Consider the following 21,702-nt stretch of genomic DNA (forward strand, 5'->3'; position numbering starts at 1 on the left):
GGTCGCGGGGGCAGCAGCCTAAGCAGGGAAGCCTAGACTTCCCTATCTCCAGCCACTTCGTCTAGCTCTTCACGGGGGATCCCGAGGCGTTCCCAGGCCAGCCGGGAGACATAGTCTTCCCAACGTGTCCTGGGTCTTCCCCGTGGCCTCCTACCGGCTGGATGTGCCCTAAACACCTCCCTAGGGAGGCGTTCGGGTGGCATCCTGACCAGATGCCCGAACCACCTCATCTGGCTCCTCTCCATGTGGAGGAGCAGCGGCTTTACATTGAGCTCCTCCCGGATGGCAGAGCTAGGAAACTCCGTGATCTTATCCTTTGATTTGAAATTGCGCACCGTTGGTATTGTACTTACAACACCTTCCACTGAACGTGCTCATTCTCTCCGCAAGGTCCGAGTGTAGTGGGTGGGAGGTGTTGTCCATAATGGCTAGGAGTTTTGCTAGACTTCTCCTCTCTGACACCACCGCCAGAGAGTCCAGCTCCACTCCCACCACGTTACTGGCCTTCTCAACCAACTTGTCCAGTCTGTATGTGTCCCTCACTCTTAGCCCGCTGCCCCAGCAGGCCACGGCATACAAGAAGGTGCCCGCCATCACCGACTCGTAGAACATCTTCAACATCTTTGTACAGACGTTGAAGGATCCTAGCCTCTTGAGGAAGTAGAGGCGGCTCTGTCCCTTTTTGTAGAGGGCCTCAGCGTGTTTTGACCCGGTCAGCTTGTTGTCCATGTGTACACCGAGGTATTTATAATCTTGTACCATATCCACATCCACCCCCCTGATGGAAACAGGGGTCGCTGAAGTACTCCTCCTCCTTCCCAGGTCCACAACCAGCTCTTTGGTATTCGTCACATTAAGCTGGAGATGGTTCTTTCCACACCATATGACAAAGTCCTCCACCAAACCCAAACCCAAACCTGTTTGGGTTTGGGCGAGCATGTTTCTGGGGATGTGCTGTGCCCTTCACTGCGCTACCAATGCTTGTTTTGATTGATTGAAACTTTTATTAGTAGATTGCACAGTTCAGTACATATTCCGTACAATTGAACACTAAATGGTAACACCCGATAATCAATTCATGGTACAAATATATACTATCAGCATAATACAGTCATCACACAAGTTAATCATCATAGTATATACATTGAATTATTTACATTATTTACAATCTGGGGGGTGGGATGAGGAGCTTTGGTTGATATCAGTACTTCAGTCATCAACAATTGCATCAAAAGAGAAATGGACATTGAAACAGTGTAGGTCTTAATTAGTAGGATATGTACAGCAAGTAGAGAACACAGTGAGTTCAGATAGCATAAGAACAACTGTATACATTAGAAATCCATTTGATTATTTACATTAGGTTATTTACAGTTCAGGGAAATGGGATGTGAATGGAGGAGGGTATTAGTAAAGGGTTGAAGTTGCCAGGAGGTGTTGTTTTAGAGCGGTTTTGAAGGAGGATAGAGATGCACTTTCTTTTACACCTGGTGGGAGTGCATTCCACATTGATGTGGCATAGAAGGAGAATGAGTTAAGACCTTTGTTAGATTGGAATCTGGGTTTAACATGGTTTGTGGAGCTCCCCCTGGTGTTGTGGTTATGGCGGTCATTTACGTTAAGGAAGGGGTATTGTGACAACACAAACCCTATAACAGTAGTTTGACATGTACTTCGGTATCAGGGAGGTGTAGCGGATTTTATAGACTAGGCTCAGTGCAAGTTGTTTGACTTTGTCCTCCACCCTGAGCCAGCCCACTTTGGAGAAGTGGGTTGGAGTGAGGTGTGATCTGGGGTGGAGGTCTAAAAGTAACCAGACTAGCTTGTTCTGGGATGTTTGGAGACTAGATTTGAGGTATTTGGAGGTGCTGGGGTACCTGGAGGTGCAAGCGTAATCGAAAAAGGGTTGAATGAGAGTTCCCGCTAGAATCTTCAAAGTGCTTTTTTTGACCAGAGAGGAGATTCTGTAGAGGAATCTCGTTCTTTGGTCAACCTTTTTGATTACCTTGGTTGCCATTTTATCACAGGAAAGATTTGCCTCGAGAATGGAATCTAGGTAGGTGATCTCATCTTTCCTGGTGATGAGAATGTCACCCACTTTTATAGTGAAGTCAACTTAAGGTTGAAGTGGGACCCAAATAGGATGGATTCCGTTTTACCTAAGTGTATGGATAGCTTGTTGTCAGCGAGCCAGGTGAAAATATTAAGGAGTTCAGCACTGACGATTTGTTCCACCTGTGACTTGGCCTTGCCGGATACCAGCAGGGCCGAGCCATCCGCAAACAGGTTGTTCTTTTTGGGCTCCCGGGTTTGTGTTTGGCATTTGAGATTTATGGGAGGGTTTGTGTAAATTTCCGCTACAATAGCACTGTTCCAGGCATAAATCTTTTTTTCCTTTACAATCAAGTGCCCTCTCCCAGTTAGTGCGTTTAAACAAGGGTCTCAAACTCACGGCCCGCCAGCTTTTTGCGGGCGCAGGTCCTTATTTTGTGGCTCTCTACACAGGCTATGTCTACACTAGGACGGATAACCCCTAATAATTATTTAGCCCAAGCCCCGTTTCAGCCACACTAAACTATCGTATAAAGTCCCCCTACTCGGGTATTTTTTTACATTGGTTAGTACGCCTTGCATTTCTTGAATCTCCGGCTCGTAGCTTTGTATGGACTCATTGATCGTTTACAAACTGAGTTTGGAGAGGAAGTGATGCCAGAACGCGCCACAGCCACCTTCATAATACAGCATAATAAAGACCCCCTCCGTCAGCCGGTGCAATGCAACCGAGTACGCATGCGCTGAAAATACGCACGTCATACTCTCTTCCTGTGGCTTTGTGTGAAAGTTCTTAAATTAAATTTAATTTTTCTGAACAATATCCAGTGTTGTTGTATTTCAGTTAACTGGAATCTAATGCGCTGTGGGGCCCTATAGTAATGAATCACACCTGAGCCATTATAAATTAATCAAATCTTTATTAAAGATGTTAACAATGTGATAAAGAACATTTTACATCAAACTTGGGATTTAGATATCTGGTCAGGACACTCCTCACTCTTTTGCCTTCACCTTCATTGTCGATTCGTTTTTGGTGACTTTATATACTCTGGACATAGACGTTGAGTCCGCGACATACATGGCGGACAATAACTGATGTAGTCTGCTTAGCCAGTCCAAAAGCATTTGGCATTTTCCGTTGTTTTCCCTCGACGGCCAGCTAATACAAAGCACAAGGAGGGGAACCTTTAACGATGGTTTAGTGTGGCTGGAACAATGCTTCGGCTAAATAATGATTTGTTTAAGGGGTTATCCGGCTTAGTGTAGACATAGCCTGAGGCCTCTCCATATTTAAGTATTATTGCAATTTTGAATCCCACTAGATACTAACTATAAGACCTCTGCAAACACAAAACATTGCAGCACAACAAACACACATTGGGCAACACAAATAACTTCCTGTTTCAGTGTAGATCCTGCCCATTCAACATATTTAAAAAATATATAATGTATCATCTTTATGCGGATAATACGCCAATCTATGTCCCTTTAAAAAAGAAAAGTGACACAAGTTTAAAATAGCTTTTAAATTGTCTATAGGACATAAAAGCATGGTTGGCGGTAAACTTTCTAAACTTAAATGAGAACAAGATGTAAACAATTTTATTTGACTCAAAAGTAAAACAGACTCCTCACCCCAGTGACCTGGACCCCCTGATGCCCTATTTAAAACAAACAGTCACAAATCTTGGATTTAAGTGTGACAAAGATTTTATCTTTTAACATCTTTGAGCGGGTAATCCATGCTTTTATTTCATCATGTTTGGACTACTGCAACTTCCTCTATGTTGGTATGAACCAGGTCTCAATCGCTCGATTGCAGTTAGTCCTAAATGCTGCTGCTCGCCTGTTAACTGGCATTAAAAAACATGAACACATTACCTTATTTTAGAATCCCTTCACTGGCTCACAGTTCATTTTAGAATTCATTTTAAAATGTAGTAGTTTGTTTTAAATCTCTTAACGGATTATTGCCACAGTATATGTCAGACTTTTAAAAAATGTACACCCCCACAAGGTCTTTGAGGTCAGCTGATAAGTTTATTCTTGTCGTCCAAAAAACCCTCTTAATATCTTGAGGTGATTTAGCATTTTCTGCTATGGCTCCAAAGCTTTGGAACAATACCCCTATAGTTTTTTCGGACGGCTCCCTCTTTAATGACTTTTTTAAATCACGTCTTAAAACATATTTTTACTCTTTGGCTTTTAAACCAGTATGAGAGTTGTGTGATTTTAGTCTATTTTTCTGATGTATTTTATGCATTTACTCTTTTATAGTTTAATGTTTTATATTACTGACTCTTCTAGTATGCTTGTCTCAACTTCTGTGCAGCACTTTATGAAACTTCTATTGTTTTTTTGATATGTGCGATATAAATAAAGTGGATGGGATTGGATTGAACTTCTGTCAAGCAATTTCAAGCTTCTTCAGACGGCTGCAAAACGGTGGCGTTATATTTTTTCAGGGGGTTAGGGTCTATAATAAAATACTTTATGTGAATAATATGTAGCGTTATACATTGTATGCAAATAAATAATCATGTAAAATATTGAGAGGATTGTAGCTTCAGTAAGTGGATAAAGTAAACACATGCTTTTTCATCCACACATCTTGACAGTGGGCAGAGTGACTGCTTTAGTGATCGTTCTCCACTGTGTTTCTTTCTCATCATACATGGTATCTTGTGTAAATTATTCCACCAGAGTAAGCTGCTTTTCAACTGGAGTTTATTTGTTGTTGTGGTCTTGTCTGCCTCGTAAAGAGTTGTATTTCCCGCACTCGACTTGGGGAAAGATTGAATGTGCTTTGATGGCTGTAGTCTCCTTGTCACCAAACTGGGTATTGTGGGATTGCAAGATTGTCACTTTGATCATTGATTTGTTTTTCTTACTCTCGTAGTAGTGTGCGTGTGCGTGTGCGTGTGCGTGTGCGTGTGCGTGTGCGTGTGCGTGTGTGTGTGTGTGTGTGTGTGTGTGTGTGTGCGTGCGTGCGTGCGTGCGTGCGTGCGTGCGTGCGTGCGTGCGTGCGTGCGTGCGTGCGTGCGTGCGTGCGTGCGTCAGTCACTATAAGCCCATCCTCATGGACAAACAAGCAAATATGCCCAATTTGTTGGAAAGTGACAACAACAAAAACGGATACTAAATCAACCAGTAGATTTATCAATTTGTTCTAAGAGAGCACAGCTTGTAAATTCAATGTGCACAACTGAATAGTTTAGTTGCTCAGACAAGAATGTGTTTAGATTGGGCTATGTTGTTTCTTAATGTGTGAAGATGTCCTTGTTTCTTGTATTCATGTAAGCATTTCCCAGTCATGAGCGTGTTAACTTACTTCTTCAGCACCATCACCAGTCTGTGAGTTAATCAATGGACAGTTATCAACTATGGCTAGACAATTAATCAGATTTTGATGTCGGCTTGTTGAAACCCTGATTATTAGAACCTACACGTTTTTATTTTAGTTTGGAAAATGCAGTTTCTCAGAAAAGTTAATAATTGAACAATTTGTGTACGTACCTCAGAAACGGATGTTAAGCTTCGCTGGCTTCAGATATATTTTCTGGGTGACGATTTATGAAGTGGTGATTTGTCAAATGATGTATCCTGCTTTTCACCCGAGTGCATCGGTAAAAGCCCCCAGTCCCTCGCCCTAGATTTTGATGACCTTTATGTCCACAATAAAACAATTCCTCTTATCTACTGCGACACTTCACTTCCTGCTTATGGTGTTCCACACTTATGGTGGTCCCGCACTGCAGAGATGATTCTTGGAGATGTAGTTTATTTTCAGACCCGGCCAACACAGAAGCGCCAGAAAAACTACACTCGCCAATTTTTTGATAGATACCGTCACACATCACAGCATTATTGTGAAGACTTTGAAACCGCAATTCCATGGTATCTACAATATTGTTACACTCTTACTTTGTATAATAGGCTAATTATGTACAAATTTAAATTCAGTCTATGTACTCCCTCTAAAAATATTAAGGAACTTGATTTTGGCAACCGTTTTGGCAGTTCAAACTCAAACAGTTCCCGACTAATCTGCATCGCAAAAGGGGCTTATTGTTGCGTTTTTGACACTGTTTATTTTTTCATGAAAATTCAAGCTATGAAGTGCTATCACAATGCATGTACTACTGTTTCTACTCTGTAAAACAAAAGTGTGTCTTGATGGAGTTGGCTGTCTGGGGTGTGAATTTGTTGGACTAAATCCATTCTTAGAAGGTCACCATGTCGATATGTCTGGATTTATAGTTTTGAGAATTGTTCCAAACAGAGTGTGCCTTGATAGCCAAGGGCTTAGGGGGATAAAAGCAGTCAAACATAAAATACTTTCGTTCCTGGTATATAGTTATTTTTTGACTGCAGATGCAGACAGATCGGCTGATTTTGTCGATGAGTGTTTGCTTGTCTGGTCAGAAAGTACATGAAAATATATATATTTTAAAAATGGAGCTCAATACATTTGTTAGCTATAAATGACAATGTATGGTTGTTTGAGACAGAAATGGCAGAAATTTAAGAATGTGTCTAAACATGGTAGTTTTGTGTTTTTTTTACTTTGAAAAATATAATAAAGGACATATGCATTTATTTATGAAAACCCAATTAGCCTGCAGTGTAAATGCAGCCTGTAACTGAAGCTTTTTCACCTACAAGTTACTATTTTCATGGCTCTATCGTACTATCATCGGTGGTCATGTTGGATTAATGAACCTGTTTGTTGTTTTGTTAGAACAGCAGTTTGATTAATATTTTTATTCTTCTCACAGTTTCCAAAAGGATGTTATTAAATATATTACACAAACATGCAAAATGGCCGAGTGCTTTAAAATTGCCCCGGCTCCTTTCTTCTTATGAAGACCTCTGTTGCGTCACAGTGCTTCGGCACATGTGTGACTTCAGAAATCTTAAGTCATTGCCAGACCTAGCAGAATTGTATGTTCTACCCATTCCTGTCTTTGTACTACCAGGTAGTGTCTATGACGGAGTACCACCGTCGGATCGATGCTCTAAACAGCGAAGATCTGCGCTCACTCTGCAAACGACTCCAGGTGCCCTAATCAACCCTGTGTGCCCACTCTTTGTTTCACCCGGCCCTCCTGCTCTCCCCGCCAGCAGTCCCCTTTAGGAGCCAGACTGCCCATCCCAGTAGTTGTTGTTGCACATAAATGCAATTGCAAACCTAGATCGGTTGCTGCTGTGACTAAAATAATGTATGTCATTGTTTTATGGGGCAAATACAAATGTTTCCTTCTTGAGCAGTTGACTGAAAAAGTGTATCACTTGAGTACGGAAAAGTTGCCCTGTTATGGAGTGATGACGTTGTCATCACAGCTGTCTTATCTTCATGAGTCAGACTTCTTTGCCTCGTGTTCTTAAACGTCTGGTTGGAAGCTAGATATTGCTGGCCATTTGTGTTAGATAAATACATACTGTGTGCGACTGTCAGAAATAAGTCTGGTCAGGGAAATGTGATTGTTCAACAAAACTGCAGGAAGTTGATATGTGCTGTGCCAGAAGACATGGTGAGTTGAAGAGGGTGGAAGTGTTTCTCTCTCCCGAACGGGTCAGTGTCCTCTGCTAGCTTTATAGGTAGCCCCAGTGTGAATGAGGCTTCGAACATGAACACATCCGTGACCACCAGTGGTGGCGTTATTCAGAAATGTAAATAGTCCAAAAAGGCCCAACAGGGTAGTGCCAAAGGTTAAATACAGGCTATAAATTATGCAGGAAACATTCTGGTGTCAAAACTCCAAAGTTGAAGATATTAAGCTTGTGGTTCTTCATTTGCCTACCTAAAATGTTTAGTAGATTATCTTCTATTTATATGATTACATCTGAATTAGGAATGCACAATTCTGCAAAAAATGTGAATCACATTATTTTTGCAATTCTCTGGGACAATATTTTCAAGCACACTTTGTCCAGGCCCACGTGCTTCCATTTTATAGATATAAAAAAATAGTATTAATAATATTACACTGTCTCGTTTTGCTTTAAAAAAAAAAAAATTATAGTAGTTCTGTCCTTCATGTGTGGTCCGCAAAGGACATTGGACGGCAGACTTTCTTGATACACAGAAATAATATTTGGGGGAAAAAATGGCTTGCTTGACTAAACTTGACTTGACTCTAATTCACAACAAAAGGAAATTCCATTGGTCTGCTCATGCAGTGGGGCGTCCTCAATTCATCAAAAAAAGGATCGCTTGTTGTTGTGAATTGACGTTTACTTTTTTTGTGCAGCCCTAATCTAAGTGTCCCACTTTACCCAGATACTGCCAATGTGATATTATTTACATCATCTAGATTGTAGTCAAAGTAGTTGTAGCTAAAGTAGCTTTGTTATGATCTACAGTTAGTTGTAGATTGAGCTGTTTGGGACCCTCATTTAACATTGTTATGCAATGCATACATCTCTGACTGGTGTTTGTTGTTCTAGATCACCACCAAGGAAGAGGTGAACTCCAAGCATGAAACATCCATTAAGACTGAGCTGGAGCCTGAAACCTTCAAACCAAACTTAAGAGAACCAAGTGATCTCTTGGAGGCTGATCAAATTGAGAAGGTATAGTGCCTTGTGCATCTCTACATATCAACCATGAGCGTGTATACAGTAGGATGTCAAATATGCTGTGTTTGAGCTCAATTAATTATTAAATACTGCTGGTTTTTTATGGCTTCATTTCATCATCCGATCCAAAGTCAGACTTTCGCAATAAAAAAACTATTAGATTTCATGCATTTTTTTAAAGTTTTATTTTACACAGGAATAAATCATTACATTGAATAGGGAACTGTTAAGGCTTCATGCAAATCTAATGGCCTTGTAACTTGTTCCTTATCCAGCTCACTTTTAACATTTCACTAACATTCCAGTTTTATCTCAAATCAGCCACGGCCATTAAAATTAATTAAAATGAAGTTCATCCCTGCTCGGCACCCCCAAATCACCACAATGTTAGAATGTGACAAGAAAAAAAACAGCATACTCGTAACTTAAAGCATAACACAAAGCTAAGAAACATATTGTATAACAAAATACTTATTTATTGCGGTACTTTTAAGTTGATGTACCAGTGAACTGTTTTTCAGAAAGTTGCACGATTCTTGCAGTGATCAAAGGACAATTAAATGTTTTTTGCAAAGAGGCAAATTAACTAATGAATAAAAAAAAATGTAAGTGATCGAATGGGAAGCGACCAGGAAGCCAAAATGTCCAAACTAGCTGTAGTGGCCAGAAGGACGAAGTATTAAGTACATTTTGAGTTGGATTCTTAATACTCACTAAAATAGATTAAAATAAATAGGTTGAATGTTAGTTTTTCATATAGTTGCATAGTAACTCTGCATACTTATAAAGTTGCTCTATAATTCTGCACACATATTTTTACTTCCTTGGGAAATCAGGGTGGAGGTTTAATTAGTACTGTAGCTGTTCCATAATAAAATTAATCGTCCAAAATTTGACTTTCCTGATAATTGTGCACAAACTGTATTTACTGTATTTTCTTTTGAACACCCTTTGTTTCGGCTGGGTCTTCTTTCGACTAAGTGAGATCTCCTGAGGTTTGCTGTGGTTCTCACATGACGGTGACTCCTTTTTTTTTTTTTTTTTTTTGTCATGTGTGACTGCAAAGACATAGTTATTCCCGAAGGTTGTTCGATTATTGGTGTAAATATCAAAACAGACTTAATGACTGTCTAGCACAACTACAGATTTAGGGAAGATATGTTGAGATTTATTTTGTTGGTATTCTTTTTCCTTCTTTTAAAAGAAACCCACCATGCAATTCTGAGTGTTCATTTCTTTGGAAACTTACAAAAAAATCAGCATGGATCAAACAATATCTCCTCCTACTGTATCTGCACTGTTTGGCATTTTGCCCTGACAAATACTCACACACCTCCAAATGAGTCCCAGTTGTCACGTTGACCGATAGATTAGCAATATGCAACTTTCTTTAATCATGAACGCTTGAAGCGACCCAAGTGTAGCATCATCTGCTGGTGGCATCATTTTCAGTGCGCTCATTACAGGACTTTGTTGCAGCTGCAACACAAGAAGCAGAATGTGCTGAACGACCAAGAAGAGGTCTGAGACCAGGGGTCGGCAACCCGTGGCTCCGGAGCCGCATGCGACTCTTTGATCGCTCTGGTGTGGCTCAGCTGTAAACTTGCAGACCTGCTCGAATTTACCGGGAGATTTCTGACCTCAGTGCCTCTCCCTTAAATTGTCTGAGGTTTGCATACTGTGATTTTCACTTGGACAGCAACATTGAGGGCGGGCTGTGATGGCAATGCCCATAACATCTTCAAATACATGTAGTTGTGCCTGCTGTTACACAACTCTATGTGCGTGCTGGACGGTCACGTATTGTGTGAAACCTCTAGCGATTGCAATGCATACTTTTTCAACAGCCATACAGGTTACACCGAGGGTTGTGATATAAACAACTTTAACACTCTTACTAATATGCGCCACACTGTGAACCCACACCAAACAAGAATGACAAACACATTTCGGGAAAACATCCGCAGTGTAACACAACATAAACACAACATAACAAATACCCCCCGCCCACCTCAACCGACGCAGGAGGTGTCGGGGGGGGGTTTGGTGCTAGCGTGGTGTATAATGTAGCCTGGAAGAGTCAGGGTTTCATGGGATTCTGGGTATTTGTTATGTTGTGTTACAGTGTGGATGTTTTCCCGAAATGTATTTGTCATTCTTGTTTGGTGTGGGTTCACAGTGTGGCGCATATTTGTAACAGTGTTAAAGTTGTTTAAACTGGCACCCTCAGTGTGACCTGTATGGCTGTTGAACAAGAACACCTTGCAGTCGCATGTGTGCGTCTGCAGAAGCCACATACAACACGTGACATGACTGGTAAGCTGTTAGTACAATTTGTGGAGGGCACTAAAGACATTGCCATCGTAGCACGCCCTTATTTTTTATGATTGGATACTACTCAGCAGACGTCCAAGGGAATAGTCACTCTGTAACTCGGACAAATCGGGAGGAATTGCATGTGTGATGCTAATAAGTGGCATTCATATAAAACTCATTGGCTGTACTAGCATCAAATCCTCATGTTTAATTGCGGGCTGCGTGTCTGAGACCCTTGCTTCATACATACCACAAAGCAAAAAAAAACCTCTGTATACAGTGTTATTTCATATACATTTCAAGAGTCTTATGGCTCCCATTATTTTCTTTATTTTGTCAAACGGGTCAAAATGGCTCTTTGAGTGGTAAAGGTTGCCGAGCCCCTGCCTTAGACCGATTAACTATGAGGGTGAACACAATGTTTAAGACCATACAACTAAATTGCTGCTATTCTCTTTGTTAAAAGTTGTCTCTTTACGCTGTTGGGGTTTTATCTGATCTTCTCAAAGGAAGATTTTAGGCCAGTGCATTTGCCAGCCTTTTCCTCCTCATGTAGCAAAGTTGCTGTTGGCACTTAAGTGTGTCAGCAGCAGGGCATGGGGAGCCTTTTCATGAGGTGTCCTAATTGACTTTCTCCAGTGAGGTGAGTGCGTGTGTTTTCAGCTGTTTTATTACTCTTTAAATGATGTGAAAAGGTCACCACAGATGTAATTGAGCTTTGCTTGCTCTGGCCTGTTTGGTGTTTTCATTTTCTTTTTTGTTACACAGCTTGCCAGGAATCTACCACCCCGGACCATCGGGTACCCATGGACTCTTGCTTTTGGCACATCAAAACATGGCATGAGTATCAAGTCGCTGTATAGAGCCATGCAGGGACAAGACACCCCCGTGCTCATGGTCATTAAGGACAGCGACGGACAGGTACGCTGTCAATGTAACTTATTATCTTTTTAAGAATCCGATGGAAACTATTGACTCAAACAACTTGACATCAAATATGTACCAAACTTTCAACCATCCCGTTTTCTCTGAGAATATCCAATATTTTTTTAGGGGCATTCCCATTTTTGTAATTTAAACGTCAGGGTAGGTTTGTAACTATACCAATATTTTGGTACCATTACTAAAATTATTTTGATACTTTTTTGTACTTTTCTAAATAAAGGGGACTACCAAAAAAATGCTTTATTGGCTTTATTTTAACAAAAAATCTTAGGGTACATTTAACATATGTTTCTAATTGCAATTTGGTCCTTAAATAAAATAGTGAACATACAAGACAACTTGTCTTTTAGTAGTAGGAACAAAACAAAGGCTCCTAATTAATATTCAGTAACCTATTGTGTCATTTATCATTATTTTGTCAACATTAAGGACAAGTGGTAGAAAATTAATTATTAATCTACTTGTTCATTTACTGTTAGTATCCGCTTACTTTCTCTTTTAACATGTTCTGTCTACACTTCTGTTAAAATATAATAATCACTTATTCTTCTGTTGTTTGATACTTTACATTAATTTTGGACGATACCACAAATTTGGGTATCAATCCGATACCAAGTAGTTACAGGATCGTGAATTGGTCATATTCAAAGTCCTCATGTGTCCAGGGACATATTTCCTGACTTCAGGAACATAGTATACATTTGGGGGGGTGCGTGCGTGATACCAGTATGCCGTACAACCCTAACTCAGGGTGATTAAAAATGTGTGTTTACACTATTTTCCCAGAACATTCCCATTAGTTTTAAAAGTAAACATTGACATGTAGGAAAATGAACAATGTGTTTTATTCATTCAGGGCCCTATTCTACCATGTGCTTGAATGAAAAAAAAGCTTTGAATTTGTTTTGGACACCTTCATCCAAGATGCGTACTTTGGGTGGAGCAAACTTTAAATGTGGGCGTTCCATGTCAAACCTGGATTTGCTCGCATTCTCCAGTCAACTTACCATAAATTCCGGACTTTTCTTCGCTAATGGCCATAGTAAAAATAGTTTAAAAAACAAGCTAGCAAATACACTGAGAAAGTGTTTTTTTTGTTTGTGCTGTATCTCGTCTTTTGGACGAGTTCACTTACTGCAGATGCTGCAGTTTCCTTCCGTTTAGTGCTTTCAATCGGAAGTAGAGTGCCATTCTGGTTTGAAGCTGTCCAAAGCATTTGTACTCGTATGGATTCTTCATTCATAACTCCAAGCAGCGTTTGTAAGTTTTACAGTATAATTAAAACTGTTTATACTTACTAAACCGTCCCATGTGTGATGTCTATAGGAGTGTTTTCATCCATATTTGTAAATGACGCTAGCGCTGTTAGCATTACCTAATATGCTAACACGTTACGAATGTCTGTAACTATTATTAACTTAAAATGAAATTATTTTTGTGTTGTTTCAGTTTTACAAATTCCTCAGTAAACTCACCAGTTGTCACCATAGAGCTACTGAGTCCGTTCAGCTGATAGGAGAGGTACCTTTTGCAGCTAGTGTGTTCATGGCGATGAGTTCTGTTTTGTTTTGTTCGCCGTTTTACTGCCGTGTTATAAACACCATTTAGAAACAATTAAGGTATGTGAATAAAGATTCACTTTGGAAACAATTTAGGTATGTGAATAAACATTTACAAAGTATTTCTGTGTAAATAACTCATGTCACAACGTATATATCTGCGGCTTGTAGTCTGGTGCAGATACTATGTGGAAAAATATTTTCCCCGCCTAAAATATAGTATGTGTGACTGACATACCGGTGTGCACTATAGTCCGTGATATTACGGTAAGTGATTTTTGTTAGTTCCTACGCGCTTTCTGAAGTAGTAATAAGTCCAGCACCCACGAAAGTAAACCAATATATTGCAAAAGTAAAGATAGATAGATAGTACTTTATTCATTCTTTCAGGAAAACCACATGTACCGGTAATAAAAGATAAAAGGAACTTCCAGAAAACTATGAAACCATTTCTGATAGCTTCAATTGAAACACTTGGAAACATCAAATGAGGTGAGGATAAAAGGACCATAATGCCACTCTGAATTAACTATCAAAATTCAAAAGCCTCATCTTTGGCTTGTCTGCTTGAGTAAAAGAAAAGTGTGGCCACAGCAGAAGGTATTTATCGGTTGGTTTGGACATCCAAAGACAAACTAATGTTCAGTGCATTCAACCATTTTTGTAAGCATTGAACTATGTGACAATTTAATATAGATATTATATTCATCCATTTCATATTTTGACAGGTGATATCAAACAATCAGCTGTCATGCTCACCCTTGCACGCACACAAAGAGACTTGTCTTAATTCCATCCTGATGCGCCTCATTTGTAATGAGCCTGCTCTCATTCGAGGCTTAAACACTTTTTCCTCACTTATTCTGGTGAGAGAAAATATATGTATACTGTTGATATAAGCGTTATTGGCATTGTAAAACAACATTTACAACGAAATTGAGGTGCTCTCCACAATGTGTTTAAAATATTTGAAATTGCTAAAGGAAAAAAACCGAATAAATGTGCGTCACTTCAAGCATGAAAAACACCTACGCAAATACAGCAGAATTGGGCCCTAAGACTGTATTGCCTCTTACATATGATTATACAGGAATTACATCCATTCATTTTCTACCGCTTGTCCCTCTTGGGTCACGGGGTACACCCTGGACAAGTCGCCACACCATCGCAGGGCCAACACAGATAGACAGACAACATTCACACTCACATTCACACATGAGGGACCATTTAGTGTTGCCAATCAACCTATCCCCAGGTGCATGTCTTTGGAGGTGGGAGGAAGCTAGATTACCCGGAGGGAACCCACACAAATTACACAGAAAGACCCCGAGCCTGGGATCAAATCTAGGGCCTTCTTATTCTGAGGCACATGCACTAATCCCTGTCCCACCGTGCTGCCCTGTACATACATTATTACCAAAATGTAAAAAGAGGGATGAAAAAAGTACATGACGCATTTTGAAATTATTTTTTTATTGTGATCCTCATGGTCCCCCTGAAATCTATCCACATAGGGGTCATTGGACCCTAGGTGAAGAACCCCTGCCTGGTTTAATGCAATCTTACAGCACAGGAACATGATGGAGCCTCTCACTTAAGTCCTGTATCTTTTTTGCACCAGGTTTTTGGTGCCCTTGCGTCAGAACCCTTTAAAGTCAGCGATGGCTTCTATGGCACAGGAGAGACCTTCCTCTTCACCTTCAACCCAGAGTTTGAGGTACACCCTCTTGTATTCCAGGCTTTGATCATCAAACTGTGCAGGAGTGAACTGCTTCCTTTGACATGATTAGTACACAATGGTTGAGAATTAAGCACATGTTTGTATGACAATAAGTTAAGTCAAAGCAGTGTGACGCTGTCTGGTTTTGTGTAGTCTAGACCAGTGGTTCTCAACCTTTTTTCAGTGATGTATCCCCTGTGAACATGTTTTTAATTCAAGTACCCCCTAATCAGAGCAAAGCATTTCTGGTTGAAAAAAAGAGATACAGAAGTAAAATACTGCACTATGTCATCAGTTTCTGGTTTATTAAATTGTATAATAGTGCAAAATATTGCTCATTTGTAGTGGTCTTTCTTGAACTAATTGGAAAAAAAGATATAAATATAACTAAAAAATTGTTGAAAAATAAACAAGTGATTCAATTATAAATAAAGATTTCTACACATAGAAGTAATCATCAACTTAAAGTGCCCTCTTTGGGGATTGTAATAGAGATCCATCTGGATTCATGAACTTAATTCTAAACATTTCTTCACAAAAAAAGAAATCTTTAACATCAATATTTATGGAACATGTCCTCAAAAAATCTAGCTGGCAACACTGAATATTGCATTGTTGCATTTCTTTTCACAGTCTCAGAACTTACATTCATATTTTGTTGAAGTATTATTCAATAAATATATTTATAAAGGAATTTTGAATTGTTGCTATTTTTAGAATATTTTTTAAAAATCTCACGTACCCCTTGGCATACCTTCAAGTACCCCCAGGGGTACGCGTACCCCCATTTGAGAACCACTGGTGTAGACTAAGCTTGTTGCTTTAACCTGAATTTTGCCTGCCATGAATACAAACTTTATGATACAGAACATTGGTTGCAAGTCGAGATATTCCCGATCAATATTTTCGGCCTCGAATCCCGATCTGATTTTGAGTCCCATTCAGTTTTTTTTGACAATAGATTATAGAACGGAAAATGTTTAATTTGCACTTAAGTAAACACAATAACACTTTTAGATAATCTTATTAACTGTGGAATTTCCTAGTATTGCTGTAAATCAAACTATTGATTAAATTCATGGTATTAAATGCTACATGCATTTTTATTTTTTTTTTTGATTAAGTGGCGAGTGCACAATAATGAACAAAAGCAAAAACAGCTATTGGCTCTCATTTAAAACATTTTGTTTTTTCCCTCAAAGCCATCTTGTATCCAGTGACTTAACTTTGGAAATTGTAAACAACAACAACAACAAAAACCTCCAGAAAAGCCATATTTTGTAATAATACGACAAAGAAAAATATCGATCTAATCACTTTGGTATCATTTATGTAAGGATACTATACTAGGTGTCGACGGTATCGACATCTGGATCAATCAATCCTACTTAACATTGAAGCTTTAACACTTCATTTGTGTCGTCCTGCTCGGTGTGCATGTGGAGGTTGCTTATCCATTCCTTTTCCTTTAGTGCAGTGGTTCTTAACCTTGTTGGAGGTACCGAACCCCACCAGTTTCATATCCGCGTTCACCGAACCCTCCTTTTTTTTTTTAACAAATTCAAAACAAATTTATTATATGTTTTTGATAACACTTTAGGATGGGGTGTAACATAGTAACAAAGACTTCATTTAGAGTTTTTTGGACACTAGGGAAGCATATTCTAAGTAACAAAGACTTCATTTGGAGTTATTTGGTTAGGGTATGGTTTAAACAGGGGTCTCAGACACGCGGCCTGCGAGACGTTATTTTGCGGCCCCCACCTTAATATGGCTGCACTAACATTAAACTATTAGTGCGGCACGCAAGTTTTATATGAGTGGCGTTTGACAGTGTTGTGTGCGGAGCTGAAGTAATCTACCAATCACAGTGTGGTGATTGGTAGATTGGCTCCCCGTTGGCTCCAGACAAAGAAACATTTTTGTTATTTGGGTCCGAAATGGCTCTTTCAACATTCTGGGTTGCCTACCCCTGCGTTAGTGGAAAAGCGGAAAATGAGTGAAAGCGACAGGGACACAAGGGTTTTCTTACGTGCAGTCACACCGCGACACCTGTCCGTCAGTAATAACAGTCCCCGATAACCTGGACCAATTCAAACTGTTATTTGTTTTTTTTATTGTTTAATTTGCATTGCCTCACACGATAAACACTACATATATTTCTATATGACGCCGGATAACACTCCGGGAGCCGTCACTTTTTTGCGCTTGGTATCCCTGTACTTTCCCGGCTATTATCCGCGACCGCCGACATGCTGAGGAGTATGCAAAATTATTTTTAAGAATTCTTTTCTTGCGGCCCAGCCTCACTAAGACTCTGCGTCCAGTGGCCCCCAGGTAAATTGAGTTCGAGACCCCTGGTTTAGAGGGTTAGAGTTATAATAAGCCCATGCCGTATAAGGCATTAATAAGTATTTGATAATGAATAGTTAAGAGCCAATATGTTACTAATTTGCATGTTATTAAGCAACTAATTAATGGTGAATATGTTCCAAATACTAAAGTGTTACCATGTTTTTTTTACTGGTGCACAAAATGAACCGTGCATGAACATCACCTTGTTCAAACAACACCAACACAGTGCATAAACTCACAACAAATTACACACCTGCAAATCAGTCTGACTTCTGTTGTTGCCGAGAGGGAGAAGTTTTTATTTACACGATGAGTCGGGTGTGTTTTGACCTCCGCCGAACCCCTAGGGTTCGATGGAACCCAGGTTAAGAACCACTGCTTTAGTGTCTTACCAGCAGCTTTTTCGTACTGGAGCTGGACTTGCTCCCCAAATTGAGCCGGTGTTCTGGCAAGACACGCACCCTCCTACAATTTGTGAAACCTCTGCACGTGTGTAATAAGGAATACAGAAATGTAATTGTCTCCCTGAGCAGCCCTTTTTGAAGGAATGTTTCACATGCGTATAATCTGTAGCCATGCAAACACTGGGACACAGCTGTGGTGAAGATTGGTTAAAAAAGACAAATGCATCACCAGTTGAAAGTGAAATATAATTCTACACTTTATGGAGACTTTGTTGAAATTGACCATATTAATTGTCTGTTAACTATGGTGGCAAATGTGCATCTTCCCTGCTGTTAAAGGGGAACATTATCAGCAGACCTATGTAAGCGTCAATATATACCTTGATGGTGCAGAAAAAAGACCATATATTTTTTTAACCGATTTCCGAACTCTAAATGGGTGAATTTTGGAAAATTAAACGCCTTTCTGTTTATCGCGCTTGAGGCGTTGACGTCAGAATGTGACGTCGCCGAGGTAACACACCCGCCATTTTCATTTTCAACACATTACAAACACCGGGTCTCAGCTCTGTTATTTTCCGTTTTTTTGACTATTTTTTGGAACCTTGGAGACATCATGCCTCGACGGTGTGTTGTCGGAGGGTGTAACAACACTAACAGGGAGGGATTCAAGTTTCCCCAACAGACCCCCATTGAATGTGCCGGAGTGTCTCCACATTTTACCGGCGATGCTAAGGCAGACAATGCACAGAGATGTATGGATAACCTGCAGATGCATTTGCAACTATATTACGTTCCCTTCCACCCATATTTAAGGCGAAAAAAACACTTACCAATCGACGGATTTAAGTTGCTCCAGTGTCACAAGATGCGAAAGTCCTGATCGTTTGGTCCGCACATTTTACCGGCGATGCTAACGCAGCTATTCGGCGATGCTATGGCTATGAATAGCGTCAATAGCTATTCGCTCAATAGCTTCAGTTTGTTCTTCAATACTTTCATACTCCGACCATCTGTTTCAATACATGCGTAATCTGTTGAATCGCTTAAGTCGCTGAAATCCGAGTTTGAATCCGAGCTAATGTCGCTATATCTTGCTGTGGTATTCGCATTGTTTGTTTACATTGGCAGCACTGTGTGACGTCACAGGGAAATGGCCAGTGTCTTTGCAGAGAGCGAAAATAAGGCACTTTAAAGCTTTATTTAGGGAGATTCCGAGACCGGTAAAATTTTGAAAAAAACTTTAAAAAATACAACAAGCCACTGGGAACTGATTTTTATTGTTTTTAACCCTTTTGAAATTGTGATAATGTTCCCCTTTAATGAGTATCTCACAGAACATATTAAATGTCAGCAAGGATTTGTCATGCAATATCTGACATAAACACTATTGTGTCTGCGACAGGTGTACAAATGGACAGGAGACAACATGTTCTTTATCAAGGGGGACATGGACTCTTTAGCTTTTGGTGGAGGAAGGTGAGATCATGTCTTTTATTTGTCCTTTCTGTTCCAAAGTTGTGTACACAGCTTAGTTTCCTTCTCTCCCAGCGGTGAGTTCGGCCTGTGGCTGGACGGAGACCTTTACCACGGCAGGAGTCACTCCTGTAAAACATTCGGGAATCCCATGCTGTCAAAAAAGGAGGATTTCTATGTGCAGGACATAGAGATCTGGGCTTTTGAATAACCACACCGCACACCACGGGGGAGTAGACAAGTCCTGAAAGAGGGCAAAGCGAGGAGCTCCTTAAAACTATGGCCACGTCTCAACCCTAACTGCACACGACCGGGCCGCGCAAGCCAGCTGTCGGGTGCTTGTTGTGCGTTACTACTGCAGTTATTCCGGAGCTTTTTTTATTCTTGGTGTATATCTTGTTACCTAGCACCCTGTGCAGCACCTTGCAGCATGGGGGAGAGCGCGTCAAGAACCTATGAGGATGTAAAAGTGATGGGGAGGCCTTGGAAAGGGGACTCTGTGTGTGTGTGTGCGTGTGTGTGTGTGTGTGTGTGTGTGTGTGTGTGTGTGTGTGTGTGTGTGTGTGTGTGTGTGTGTGTGTGTGTGTGCGTTGCACATTTATGTGTACTATAAGCTCAAGGAGTCCCCAGCACCCCCTCATCGTCGTCCATTCAGTAGGATGTTACTCACTGTGGAGTCAGGGTCTTTAGTGAGGAAGATGAACACATTCCTTTACACCTGGTGACGTAATCAAGTGATTCGCCGCCATAGGTCGGTTCCAATGAGAGAATACTTGCTGCAGGACATTGGAGGTGTTTATTTTTCTTACCTTTTGTTTGTCGTCCCCACCGTCCTTAAGTCCAGCGGAAGGTTGTCTTCTGAGGCTAAACTACTCGAATATTGTGTGTCGTAGTCCTCCCGTGGTCCCCTGTCCCAGCACAGCAGGTGAAAGCACATATAGCCACATCAGCCATTGTCGTGATGTCGTGTTCAGTGGGTGTACGTGTGAGTCCGGCTAACACCTCTCGCAGATGCTGGCTGCACTGTTAGTAGACAGTAACGTGTTGCAATAGATTTTGTGGAATATGCAAATAACTGTCCTGTGACCTCAAATAACCCCGCAGGGCCCCACTCACCCCGGCGGCGTTTTGGCCGTGTAAAGCTTTTACGTCTTGATACACGACTGCTTTTGTTTGAAAAGCCCGAGACGTGGTTAACTGTTTTACATGCATATATGACAATTATATATCAGTATATATGATTGTATATGGCTGTATATATAATCATATATACTTTGCTGTTAAGTGTGACAGTGATCTACTTGTGCTGATATTTCAGCTGCTACAATATAATGTATATTTACCCTGTAAATGATGCTATATAAATACATATTATGAAGTGTGGATTGGTGGGTTTGCTTCTAGCACTTTAATCCGAGCGTCACAGCCAGGTTCTTAGATTCCTTAGCAGTAGCTGTACAGTACTTTACTTTCCACCCACACCATGTTAACTGTTCGTAGAACGCTTGCTGCTACCAATATCCATAAGGTTATTACGCCATAACGCTCTTGTGTGTGTGTGTCTAAAAACCAGGGTCACTCTGAGGGGGGAAGGGGGGGTTCAGAGCGATTGCAGCGGTTCGCTTTCTGGGCTCGCCAGGTGAGTCTCAGACAGGTAGGTAAGGTACGCTGGCAAACTGACCAAGGTCCCATTTCTCCCCCCCAACCCCCCCTTTCCTGGTCTTCCATACCAGTATTTGTCACCAAGATTAATATAGACCATTCACCACAATACCATGTATCAGTGATGTATAAATAATAAAGATGAGTTAATGGTTATAACGAGGAGTGGCTGAATCTGTTGTTCAAACTTTCTGTTAACAGATTTATTTATTTTTTGAAGAGCCACTTTTACAACTCTGCCAGGTTAAAACTTGGGAGACGAACAAGAAGAAACTAAAGTGCTGATGTTGTCTTGAGGAACTTGGACCAGTGTGAAGTGTAAACACTTTGGAGGATCCTTGTATTGACATTTTAACCTTCCCAGCCAAACTTGTGGTTTACATTACTGAGGCGTTCCTCAGGGCACCCCTTTAAATCCTCTCCTTTTGGCAGTTACACATTTTTATCCTATTTTTTTCAATTTTGATTCTTGGATTGGATTCAGAACTAATTCTCCATTGAACAGGATTCTCATATTGTTTGGTATATTAACTATAATGAAACCATTTCAAAATAGGATACGCGTTAGAAAAGCTTTTCTGTGTTGCCATACACACACTGTTAGCCTGAAAATTGTCTTTTTAAAAAT

The 21,702-nt window shown here is 40.4% G+C and overlaps 1 protein-coding gene across 7 annotated transcripts in view; it reads left to right on the top strand.

Annotated features, from left to right (window-relative positions):
- oxr1a (oxidation resistance 1a) overlaps positions 1 to 21,233 on the top strand; it is a 427,940-nt gene extending 406,707 nt beyond the window's left edge. For 6 of the 7 annotated variants that reach the window (XM_061916496.1, XM_061916500.1, XM_061916497.1 and 3 more), the window contains 6 exons: positions 7,035 to 7,115; positions 8,506 to 8,631; positions 11,722 to 11,874; positions 15,079 to 15,174; positions 19,342 to 19,415; positions 19,488 to 21,233. In XM_061916496.1, the coding sequence (XP_061772480.1) occupies positions 7,035 to 7,115; positions 8,506 to 8,631; positions 11,722 to 11,874; positions 15,079 to 15,174; positions 19,342 to 19,415; positions 19,488 to 19,623 (666 nt within the window). In that variant the 3' untranslated portion in view covers positions 19,624 to 21,233. The remainder of the gene's footprint in view (positions 1 to 7,034; positions 7,116 to 8,505; positions 8,632 to 11,721; positions 11,875 to 15,078; positions 15,175 to 19,341; positions 19,416 to 19,487) is intronic. The other variant, XM_061916499.1, reaches the window with a different exon arrangement.
- Positions 21,234 to 21,702: the final 469 nt, after the last annotated feature.

The sequence above is a fragment of the Nerophis ophidion genome, linkage group LG11, assembly GCF_033978795.1.
Source record: "Nerophis ophidion isolate RoL-2023_Sa linkage group LG11, RoL_Noph_v1.0, whole genome shotgun sequence".
In the NCBI taxonomy this organism is placed as follows: Eukaryota; Metazoa; Chordata; class Actinopteri; order Syngnathiformes; family Syngnathidae; genus Nerophis; species Nerophis ophidion.